At 34.1% G+C, this 12574-nt stretch overlaps 1 protein-coding gene across 1 annotated transcript in view; it reads left to right on the top strand.

Annotated features, from left to right (window-relative positions):
* Window positions 1–12574, top strand: part of LOC140161232 (uncharacterized) — a 93375-nt gene that overhangs the window by 55150 nt on the left and 25651 nt on the right. The window contains 6 exon segments of the mRNA XM_072184686.1: window positions 1218–1421; window positions 7543–7854; window positions 9701–9721; window positions 10214–10346; window positions 10940–10981; window positions 11135–11296. Coding sequence (XP_072040787.1) covers window positions 1218–1421; window positions 7543–7854; window positions 9701–9721; window positions 10214–10346; window positions 10940–10981; window positions 11135–11296 — 874 coding nt within the window.

Raw genomic sequence — 12574 nt, 5'->3', positions numbered from 1 at the left:
CTAAGTGGACAGACTGTAGAAGGATATTGATGTTGCATGTATACAGCACCCAAATATATGTACTCTCTTTCAATGCAATACCCCATATTGTTTGTTGTCCTAAATAGCATATATTGGACATTCAATGCAAAATTGCACAAGTAATTTACCAATCCAGGTTTTTCACTTATCCGACCAATGGTTGTTCCCATCATAATCGGTTAATAGAGGTTGGACTGTATGGCAATCATTCCTAACTTAGGAACATGGGACTGGTATTTTGAAATTATTTTGTATGCTTTATATAAATGCTTATGCACACACAAATAGTTGTTAAGATCCTCACAATATATAAAGCAAAGTCACTTAAGTATCTTCTTCATACGTGCAGTTTAAAAGTTTTATATGTTCTAATATACCACCTGTTTGGTTGCCAATGCTCCATTTAATTGCAATGGGGGTTAACAATTGCTTTTTTAACCAAATTACCTGTAGCAAGGTTTTCACATACTGACGAATCACTAATAACTATAAACTGTCCCTATATTATACTGACTTCATAGGGTGACATTATCAAGTGTGTTTGTATGGTCACCGGTAGTGATAAACTGGGAATGTTGTGTCGGACGTCACATGTCACTCAAAGTAGAAACATGCTATGGATAACGTTAGGGTAATATTTCTGCCGGTGATTGTAGTACAAAATTGTTTTTGCCATGATCGCTTATCCTGCACTAGGTGAATTGTTTGAGGCATTGTATAGATTTAAGGGCAGTTTATAGTAATATGGGTTTCATCAGTGTGTGGAAATCATGACAACATAATCTCATCTACCTGTTTAAAGTTCTGTGTTGTTGCATACAATATAGGAGCATTGCAGTGTCTAGATGTGCATTATCAAATAAGCCCTCCCAATGCACACAGAACTTTGACATGATAGATGATATTGTGATTGCTTGTGAGTTTTAAATGAAACATTTGCAACCAAGCAAGTGAATATATTTGCAAGTTCATTAAGTGTTTAGATTGGCATGCATATTACTTTATAGTTGAGTTTGTGTTTGTGCATTTGAAATTCTTTTGAGCATTTTTGAGTTCTTTTGTTGTTTCATTTTAATTTTGATTTCATTTTATGTTTTGCCTGTGTTTTCTTTTATTTTCTCAATTAATGCATGCCGTCTTATGATTTGACTACCGATCTTCATCGAATCCAATTGGAACCATTGAAATCATTCTAGTCGGGCAAAGTCAGACCAAGGACCTTGCCCAAGAGTTTTAAACAGAAAAAAGTTCGGCCAACCATATTGAAACCAGAACCAGTTACGGCAACAAGCGCCCCCAGAGACGAACAGTCCCCGCCAGCTCAAGCACCCTCTGACCCTCACAAGCAAAAATTGCGACGTCGCTATGGAAGTGCCTTCCAACCCTACCTCAGAAGTAGTGTTAGTACAAACCCATCTTATCAACAGAGATGCCACTTTCAGGTTCTTATCTGAATTCTGTTCAGTGCTTTTATTTTATTTTCAGTCCGTTTTAGGTCTTTTCACAAATATTTGCGTGCTATTTCAGGCATTTTCACCAAATTTTGGCATTTTAGGCATTTTCACCAAATTTTGGCATTTTAGGCATTTTCACCAAATTTTGGCATTTTAGGCATTTTCACCAAATTTTGCCATTTTGTGTGGTAATAAGTGGCATCTCTGTATCAATATTTTGATTCATTTTTTTCTATCAATATTTAAAAAACAGTATGTTACCCATTTCCACTAATATCACCTAGTTTTTAGTGGTAGCTTATTTCACACATGCTGTTAACATTTTTGCTCTCATCCTTTGCTGATAAATTACACATTTAAAGGAATTTCACGTAACAAACGTTACTAAAATGCACATTCTATTCACAGCTTTAACTCATCTCAACTTCACCTACTTTTTTTTTAACTTGGTTAATACATCTTTTAAACAAGAAGTTAAGACTACAATGTTAGAAGCTTAACCCAGTCGTTTGTGCGTGTGTGTTTGACATACTAAATCAGCATGTTCAGCTGCCCCTTGTGACAGTTAAGCTGAATTTACACGAACAACAAACAATTGCTTTTGTACCAATAAAAGTAGTTTGCTGCTTCTGTTTTGGAAACTGATGACTCAAAAAATTTGTGTAAATTCAGACGTAAACTAATATTAGGCATTTAGACAAGAGAGAACATCATTTACACCACAGGTCCTATCTATTTCATTAACATGCATGATTGTATCAAATAGAGCAAAATTGTTGATTCAAGAGAAACAAAAATGAAGAACTAAAATATGAGTAAACAAAATTGTGGCTAATTTTCCTCATAAATATAGAATACCATATATATGGAATCAATCCAAAAATTGATAATATAATATCATTCCCAAGGGAACATTAGCTTTTGTATCTGGAAGACAAATACATCATGTTTTGATATGGTCCTGTCCATATGATATGGCTTTATTGTTAATGAAATTATTATCAGTTTTGGTTTCAGTCAAACATTTAGAGAAAAAAGTGACACTATGAAAAAATTCTTATTGTGTACTCAACAACATAAAGAAAAAAAGAATGTGTTCATTTATCTTTGTTAATCTCTACCCGGGGGTTTATGATTTATTTTATATTTGGATTAGGATGTGGATGCGGATGAAAACTTACTTCTAAGCTGCACATCCCTAACTATCCACTAAGAACCCCCCCATCTCCATCAGTCATTGAAGCTTTTATAACAGATATGAAAGATCGGACCCCTCCTCTTTTAATGCAGTTACCTCCAATATTTTACATCTAGTTTCTGAGAAAGATAAAGTTTACTTAATTTGAAAAGGAGGAAATCGTTGGGATGAGATTGTCAATTAGTGGGCACTCTTTTATGTTGGATTCCAGTATGATGAAAAATGTGCGGAGTGTTTGAAAAATATTGCAGATTTTACAAATATTCTTATTTATTTTTAAATGTAGCTCAAAATAAAGCATTACCCATAATATGACATAATGCACAAACTACAAATGTATGGAATGCCGTAATCAGCCAAGCTGTTTGTTCCATGTGTTTGTCAGTACAAGCAATATACACACCGTATAATTGGATTACCTACAAGAATTGTGTCATACACATGTAATTCATAACATTGAATTACATGTGTTTACTACTATCAGAAATTGAATTAGTCATTGACAAATAACCTAAAACAGAGTGCACACAGGAATAAAAAATATATTATTAGTCATATTATTCTCAGAAGATTATATCATTTGGTGGAAGTCATATTGAAAAGGAAGTTTTGAAAACATTTATATTGAAAAATAGATGTAAGTAGCACTCAAAAATTGTGCAGATAAAGTGACATGTACAATATAAACGCATGGTAATTGAAAATTACAACTCTAGGGCTTTAAACCCCCAATCTATGAAATAGTTTTCATGATGAGAAGGATATTGCACAAATTGAAATGTATCCATATATGAAGGAAATACTCAAAGACTGCTTACTCTCAGTACAATTGAGCAGGCTTTTTATGTTATGGGTACAGGGATTTGTATTTCGAGAGCCACTACATGTATGTTGTGTATACTAGGGGTTTTAGGTATTCTTGCAATTTAATGTAAATCAAAATTAAAAGAATCCACAATGATGGATTATACACGAGCGTTTGTCATGACTAACATGAAGTTAATCTATTATAAAGATTTCAATCCCATGTTATCCATAAAAATACAACCATAATATGTGATGCGATCAAGCAAAATCAGTCGGAACTCGGAAGTATTAAATTTTCAGTTTCTTATAGGATAGTAAAAAGAAAATTGCAAAGCTCCATTTTGCACAAAACCCCATTGAAATTGAACAACCAGTTCCAAAGATATGAGCAATTAAATAGTTTCAAAAACAACAGGAAACAAAAGGAAATATTGCCTTTGTTTGGCTATATCTCAAAATCAATATTTCTGAGTTCCAACTGATTTTGCTTGGTCGCATCGCATATAATTCAGGCAATTGAAGTGAGAGAGCCAGCCATTTCTAAAGTGAAATGAAAAGAAGAAAACAAAGGCTTCAAATAATTACAAGACTCATGAAATTCATGAGTGTCAAAATTGTAAACATTGACAATTTGAATGTTTCATGTACAATTGATGTTATTCAGGCAAATGTTAAAACACTGGACATCATATGAATGGGAGTGACAACGTATTATGATTGTCTAAATCCAGACAAGCTGCGCCACTTTAATTCTCTTGTCAAACAGCTGGTAGAGCCTACTCCCGGGGGTCTACTGGAAGGCACAAAAGGATTTGATGGAATTAATCACCCAATTAAAAATCAAGTATAACTAAAGTAAAATTCTTAATACTGTTCAACAATTATATCAAATTTATTTTGAATCTTGCAAACATTAAAAACTTTCTTCATGTGCATCACTAGCACTTTTGTTGACCTCACTGTGTTCAAGGGATAGTAATACTCAACTTTGAGGGATACATGTACACTATACTAAATAAAGATGAACATAACTGTTGAAACAAGCAAAATAAGAAACAACGCTAAAGCTGAATTAATACTTGATCGCTGAGTGATTGCAATGCACCGCTTTTTGAAAGCGATGTGCAATTGCTGCATTTTGCGATGCAATACTCGTTGCTTTTGCATTAAGCTACATTGTTTTTGCATCAGCAAATTTTATCGATTGATTGGCTTGATGCTATGAAAGTGGAAGTAAATACTGAGTATGTGTGAGAATTGTTTTTCTGCAAAAGCGATCAAGTATAAATTAAGCTTTAAAGAAAAATGACAAAGTTACTAGGAGATGTAGAATTTTTCAAAGTATGTAAATTGTAAATTTGGCAAGATGTATGGAATAATTACCCTACCCCAGAGGTAATGATTATGTTTACGGTTATGCTTAGGGTTGGTAGAGTGTAATGTTGAGAATGGCATTAGGATTGGATCAATGTATTTAAAGTATTTTGTTATTCAGGAAACTGATACACATGCATGAAAATCTGGGTTTTATAATAAGGCTTTGTGTTTTTTATGCTCATGTGATCATTCCTGATTACATTTTTACCACTATTAAATTAGAAATATAGGACTCCTGAGAGGAGCAGATTTATAGGATATTATTTGCTAATTTTCATAAATGGATACAAGCCTTTGCATTCATATAAATTGCCATTCAAGTCATAGATACCCCACTATTGCCAAAGCCCCACTCCAATTCCCAAAGCTTTTATACTCTATGGTTACTCAAGTGTTAATTTAATCCATTCAAGAAGTTACCAGCTAGCAAATAAAAAGTGTAAAATAAAGCTTAACATATGTGAATTGTAACCTCTCGTTACCATTTTATATCTTAAAAAAATTAGTTACCAACATACAGGATGATTTCAGAGATGTTTCATAGACATTGCACTTATTCTGTTAATATTCTAAATTGCACTTTATAAAAAAAGACACCGCTTATTGAGCCAGCATGTAAAATATTAAAAAGGATATATACAAATTATTGATGAACACCAGAAGCGATATTTGCTATCTAAATATCAGATTTGCCTTTAGCCGTCACGCAGCATGCAGTCAAAACAATAGGCATCTTCTGTATCACTATATTGTAAGCTTGCATTTTTCCTGTGCACTCAATTTTTTGCTTACTAAGTTAGAACCCTAAATTGTTGTTTTCTATTCAAAAACTTTGTAACAACTGGTATTAAGTCATTAATTTTATGATAGTAGCGCATTTGGGTTTATGCTGATGTTAATTTCAATTTGTTAAAATTGGTGAAAATAAAACTGCTGTAAAATATTGACGAGCATGCAGAGCGCGTGTAGAACAGAAGATGGAAGAATGTCCAAGTTATCAGTATGTAGTTTATGTAAGGGCTTAACTACAGTGTACTTTTGACATCTTAATATCTGTGTTTATCAGTGAGACATTTCTAATTGAATTACGTCTCACTGTATATACATATGTAGAGATTAATTATAGGGGCTGTGTGAGTACATGGATGGATAGATGGTATGATGTCTTATATATGTACTATAATAAGATGACTACTAAAAATATGAGTGATTTATAATGCACTAAAAACTCCTCAGATTACTTTCCCGATACTGCTGATCAAGGTAGCTGAAGACATCCTGTAGTCTGTCTTGTCTCAAGTTGAGAGTAACGCCATGTTGGATTTCGCAGTGGCAGATTAGAATTGTGTGCGCCAATCTAATCTCGCGGGGCATATACACATTTGTCAAAGAGTGATTTGTTTGTATGCTGGCAACGCAACCGCGTAAATGCACCAATTTGAATCTGCCACTGCAAACCAACTTGGCTTTATTTCAACTTGAGACGAGACACATTAGATGTAGATTCTGACATGCCAGCATAAGCCGACATTTAGAAATAATCATCACAGCCCAGATCAGATCCCTGAATTTGCTTGTTGTTAACACTTGTTTACACCACATGGTGTCCACAACTTCTTCATACAAGGGTCTTATTAAACCAATCAATTGCTTACATCACACCTTCATTTCTGGTACATTTGTTCCCTCTCCACTTTATGTGTTAGTATTTCTAAATGCCAATTTAAGGAAGTTTAGAGAATATGGACTTAAAGAAACAAGATTTTATTTCCCCTTACAATCAATTCAAAACATATACTCACCTTTGAGGTTTCATGATATATTCCTCTTTGTAGTTCTTAGAGGCTCCTAATTCTGAATTGAAATAAGCTTTTATAGGCACCATACAATCTGTCTATGAAAAGCAGAATTCAAATCCACTCTTCACCTTTTTTCATGACAAAAAATGTCCATTTCCTGGGAAGATGTTTTAGATGAAGCCATATAAAGACAACTAGTTTGGTTCCCTGCTCTCACCATCTATAATAAAGCTGCAAGTGGAGTAAAACATTGGTATCTTTTAAGAGGGCAATGTATAGAAGAAACATAATCAACATTATTAACTCCCTCCCTAATAAAACCAGTTTTGTTCATATCTCCTCCATCCATCTTATAGTTTGTTTCCTAACATGAATAAGTGATATTCCACACATCATCATCATAATAATCATCAACATCATCTACAGTGCATTATCCTCTTGTGAGTTATCCATGAAACATTACATAAAAACATACATCTCAAACTTAATGTAAATTGTTGCATGTATTAGTGCTCGTAATTGCATATTTGAATAGTTTATATTATCTAAGCACTAGTATACTATCTGTAGAATATTTCAGTAGAAATCCAGTACTTTACTCTCAGAGTGCTCTCAACTTTCACTAATATCACACATTATATAAACCATATGTTAGGCACTAAACACGCAGTGAATGACGTCATAGCTATTTTGATTGCAGATAACACAATTTATCAAATCGTTTCGTTCATTTTCTAATAGAATTTTAAAAGGCTAGCATTTAAATTTGCCATTTTAGACTTCAGGAATAAATTTTGTTTGTGACAAGTCAAAAAGACTTGACAAACAGACAAATTGCCTTCTCTAAATTGATGTACTTATGTTGTTCAATATTGACTATTTGCAGACGAGTAATGGAACAGTAGATGATAATGTAATCGTACCACAAACTGCCGACAGCCAGTACTCATCGGCACCATCTAGTAGACCCAACAGATCTTCCTTGCCAATGTCATTTCACGACAAATTGATACGTGAAAGAGAACTAGACCATGATATGGCTGAAGAAAGGCGAGATATCCACTCCAAAACAAAGGAGGTAAACACGAGGAAAGGGAAGCTAAGTAGTGGTATTATGAGTCGTGTGAGGGCATTTGATAGAGGAGAGGCAGATGTGCCAAAGGAAACCAAACCACAAGTACAGTTGATGAGACAAAGAGTAAGTCAACATTTTGTTAAAATTCATAATAATAACCTGATTATTGTACATGTATACAGACCAGCAGCACAGCTTAGTAATAAAAGTAACCAGATCACATCATAATAACTGTTACAGCATACAGGTGTGTGACCCTATTAACAGCCTCATTCCCCCACTTCACACATCAAAATGAAGATTTCTGCATCTGAAGAAAGCTCATATTTTTCTCGTAGCACCTGAGATTGTGTTTCCTTTAGATGATATGAATTAAAAAAAAAGTGGTAGCCTCATTACTATGGTGGTATACAACCTCTACTGTTCTATGGGCTTCCAAAATCCAAATCGTTACAAGAATATAACTTGGAATCGGCTTATCTTGGTAAACTGATATTTGTAATTTCATACAAGGAGAAGGATTATCTTGGTATAAATGGGCCTTAATGTAAGGTACAAAACACCATATGAAATAAATGATAAATGACCACCCACTCATAAGTGGGTGGTCATAAGTTTCATAAGTTTCTATCCCTTAAAAGGGATAGAAACTTTCTAAATTGTAGGCCTAAATGTTCCAAAACATTTTTTCCTCAAAGCAAATTGAAATGAAATACAATAGACCCACCCACGTGGGATGGATCCAAACTTTCTAAATTGTGTGCCGTAGTGTTCCACACATTGTTCACAAAGCAAAAAGAAATAAAGCAATGCATAAATTATGCAATAATGCAGCTGAATTTATTTATTTAGATTCAGTCTTTAGTTCATTCTTTTGTTCATTCAGTTAATTGTTGTTGTGCATTATAAATATTAACATAAATTAATTAATCTAAGTAAATGAATTAATTAAAAAAAATAGTAAGTAACATTTGTAGGCATCTGAGTAAAATGATAATTACTGATTCCCCAACAGACTGAACAGCTGCCCATAATAGCTTAAGATGAGTGAAGCTATCAGTTGTAATGATGACATCCCATTAATGTAACTCCGGAAATATTACTTAGGTCTACAAAGTCTTCCCTTCTGAATTGGACATTTAATGATATAGATATTAACATGTGGAATAGACATTAAGGCTTGTTGATGGCTGTGTATGGAGTCATAGAATAATACTATATAATAGGTGAAAGTATTCAAGCTATCAATCAAAGTGATAGCAGTTTATTATTTGGAATATGGTTGAAATTATTGCTACATGCAGGAATGTTTAAAATATTGAATTGAGAATACATAATAATATATTACATGAGCTATAAATATATGTCACATGAAAATTGAAATCCAGACAAGTGCAATGTTTTGCATTAAGTGTAAATGTAAAATATCCTTACAGGCCTACATGTGTATTACCCAAAAGTAAACCATTAAAATATAATTAGTATTTTATTAGGGTTGCTCTAAATGGTAAAACAGATTATAGGCTTACCTATTCACTGTACCAAGTCAATGCTTAAATGTCTATGTACAAGCTTACCTAATTGTGACATGATCAAGGGGAATGAGTCAGATGTCGCTAATATTGTTTTTAAGATATTGGCAAAAACAGTGTTCAAATTCTTTTGTTTTATATTGTTTTCAGCCATTGATAAATTACTCATAACTGGGTAAACAGATATCCAATTTTGATGGGGTTTGCATCAAAATGTAGCATTTGTAAACTGCCAGAAAATTATGTACAAAACTTCTAATTGAAAATTGCCGACATGTGACTCATTCCCCTTGATCATGTCACAATTTTGTTATCAATTTGATTAATTTGGTATAATTTGTTTTGAAGATTGGTTCAAACTGGTAATGTTATGAGATGCATTTTATTAATAACCCTTCGTCCTTATCACATTCCATGCTGCCTAATATTTTCTATAGATCACCCCACACTCATCAGAGGTAAGCAATAAACCGTATGTCACCCATGTAGTGACCAGTGACCAATTAGCCCATAATGACCAAGTTGCTGTCAGCTACTCAACCTGTCAATTGGTATAACTGTCAAAATAAATTTACCCAATCCAAATGAATAGCCCTTGATGTTTGTAATTATGTTGTTGTTGTGGATGTTGATTGCATGACATTTATCCATATTGGTAGATATAGGTATTCAAGTGTAATTTTTTAACAAACTTGGTAGCATCTCTATTTATAACAGTCATGATAATAACCGTATAGTTTAGCTGCAGAGCTGCAGCCCTATAAACCTAATCTAACATTAACACAACCTGAACTTCAATCCTAACCCTAATCCTGAACATGAATCCCAAATTCCACAGATTCTTGCAGGGCAATCTTGGGCCATACATTCTTTAGTGGGAACACTGGTTGCTTATATCCATCATGGTTTTGTCATGGCTAATATTCACCAATTTTTATATTTTTTTACAGAGTATGAGCAGACCGTTTAGCGAGTTGACAGTATGCATTAATCAGAGACCAAGAAGTGAGAGAGGCTTTGGGTTTACAGTGGAAGGTGGTGTAGACAAAGACAAACCCATTGTAGTTACTCAAGTAGAGTCAGGTACGTTAATAATCATAACCATTGATTGTTTTATAAAATGTTTTGCCTAATTCCTTTTACAAATTAAGCGTACTGCTAACTAAGGGCCAACTGCACACTCTTGATGTCACGCGTGTATTGCCAAGTTTTGGTTCCTGATGTGTCCAATATTTTACACTACAAACTATAGGACCAGGAACCATCTTTGGGCCCAGGAGTTCATTTTAGTTCCTGGTCCAGGCATACTTAATATAAGGCCTGATTACGTTTAAAACAGACTTGGCAAACATTTTGGTACTGTTGCCATCTTGTAATCAGCCCATAAAGACCTAAAATGACCTCTAAGACTAAGGTACCTGCCAGGCAAGATATCTTACCTTGTCAGAAATTAATGAGAAGGATAAGAGACATTAAGACTTGAAGCACCAGTGATTTGTGTTTACTTCAAAAGCTTCATTGATTCCTACAGCAAATGTATTTTATGTTGATAAACCTGAATGCCAGTTGAGTCGGTGAAGTGCTCAGGTGAGTATAAATGTAGCACCATAGATGTATTTAATACTCAAATTTTAGTCATTACTGCAATGTCATTATGTTTTAATTATATATTTTAGATGTTTCCTACCTGGAACCAGAAAATCCTTCTAAGGGAAAGAGTAAGTTATCATTGGTCAACTAGCATGTAAAAGATGTTGCGCATGCTAATGAGTGGTTCTGCGAGATGACATGCATACCTACTGACTGCCTTGTATTTCCCGTAATGAGACTTCCTTACTGATTGTTGTGGGTTATTTTTTATTTGTGTACAGGTGGACCAGCTGATTTGTCCGAGTTAAGAAAAAAAGATGAAATAGTTGCCATAAATGGAGAGAAAGTGAAGCCTTTTACACATGATGATTTCATGTATTGTATCAGCCAAGCTGTGTTATCTGGAAGCTTGACATTAAAAGTCAGGAGATATGATGATGAAGGTAGGACTTGAAATAGAAGGGGCTGACTCTAGTAGCCATGCATGTAGATCTATCTTAACCCCATGAGAACTACCTGCTGATTGGTCAAAAAAAGTTTTCATTATCAATTGGACCAATCAGCAACATTGTTAGAATAATTTCACCACGCAAAAAATTGGGGTGAATTATTTGCAAACCTCCATTCTGATTGGTAAATAAAGTGAAGATATCATGTAATTGACCAATCAGAAGCAATGTTAGATCAGCAGGTAGTTCTCAAGGGGATAACAATTGTATTCAATTTCATTTATAGTCTGCTAATTTGTCTTGCATGCATGTATTATCTTGTAACACTCTTTTCACATACTAGAAATATATGATTCAGTTTTATAACTGTAACAGGTGTAAACAAATGCTCAAATTGCATTGATAAAGAACATCATTGCTGAAAACGTTACTTTAAAAATTGGACATTTTTTATCCTTCTTCATGCTTTTTGTCCTCCAAGCAGCTACTACAAAAAATAATATTGTGCAAACACAATTTGTCTTGTGTATATTTAGGCTATATAGGCTATGTAAATTGAAACTGATCAAAATCAACAAAGCATGCAAAATTAATGTTGCAAAAATGGCCACTTAAAGTATGAGAAATTTCGAATAGATGGTAGTGAGATGCTTGTCAAGGGCTCAATGCAACAAAGCTGTCTCCATTAGCTCGGCTGGGTAATGCTCTTCATAAGCACGGTTGCATTTATATGCGACACTACCCAGGGGAGCTAGTAGAGGTGAGGCTTTAATGCACTGAGCCCTTGATATGCAACTATCAAATCATGTATTTATAGAATGTGAAAAGATGCAGCCTGTTAACCTGTCATCCCTGTACATCCATCTTAGAATCTAAACAGAGTCCTGGCTCATCACTATTTTAAAATAGCCATGATATTTCTCAAATCCTTTTTGCAAGGATTTTGCATCAAATTAGCCCCCCTTTTCTTGTAAAATCGAGGACAAAATTGTGCAAAACGGCACCCCTGTTCTGTGTTTGTCAAGGGCTATATTTTGAAATGAATCTTTTCATGGAAATTTCATCATGGTTGTGCATTCAAATAGCTCAATTTCCACAATTTTTTGGCCATGTTCATTTTGATCAGCAGCACATTAACCAAATTTTCCCAAAGTACCCTATTCTGAATTTTATATGTAAATTCAAGTAAGCCTGGTGTTGACGATGTCCCTGACCATGCTGTAACTATTAAAGTGCTCCTTTTCTGTGATATTCAGATAATTCATGTTTACC

This window comes from Amphiura filiformis, chromosome 9 (genome assembly GCF_039555335.1).
Source record: "Amphiura filiformis chromosome 9, Afil_fr2py, whole genome shotgun sequence".
NCBI lineage: Eukaryota > Metazoa > Echinodermata > Ophiuroidea > Amphilepidida > Amphiuridae > Amphiura > Amphiura filiformis.
The sequence above is the reverse complement of the archived record's forward strand: the minus strand, read 5'-3'. Positions and strand labels throughout refer to the sequence as shown.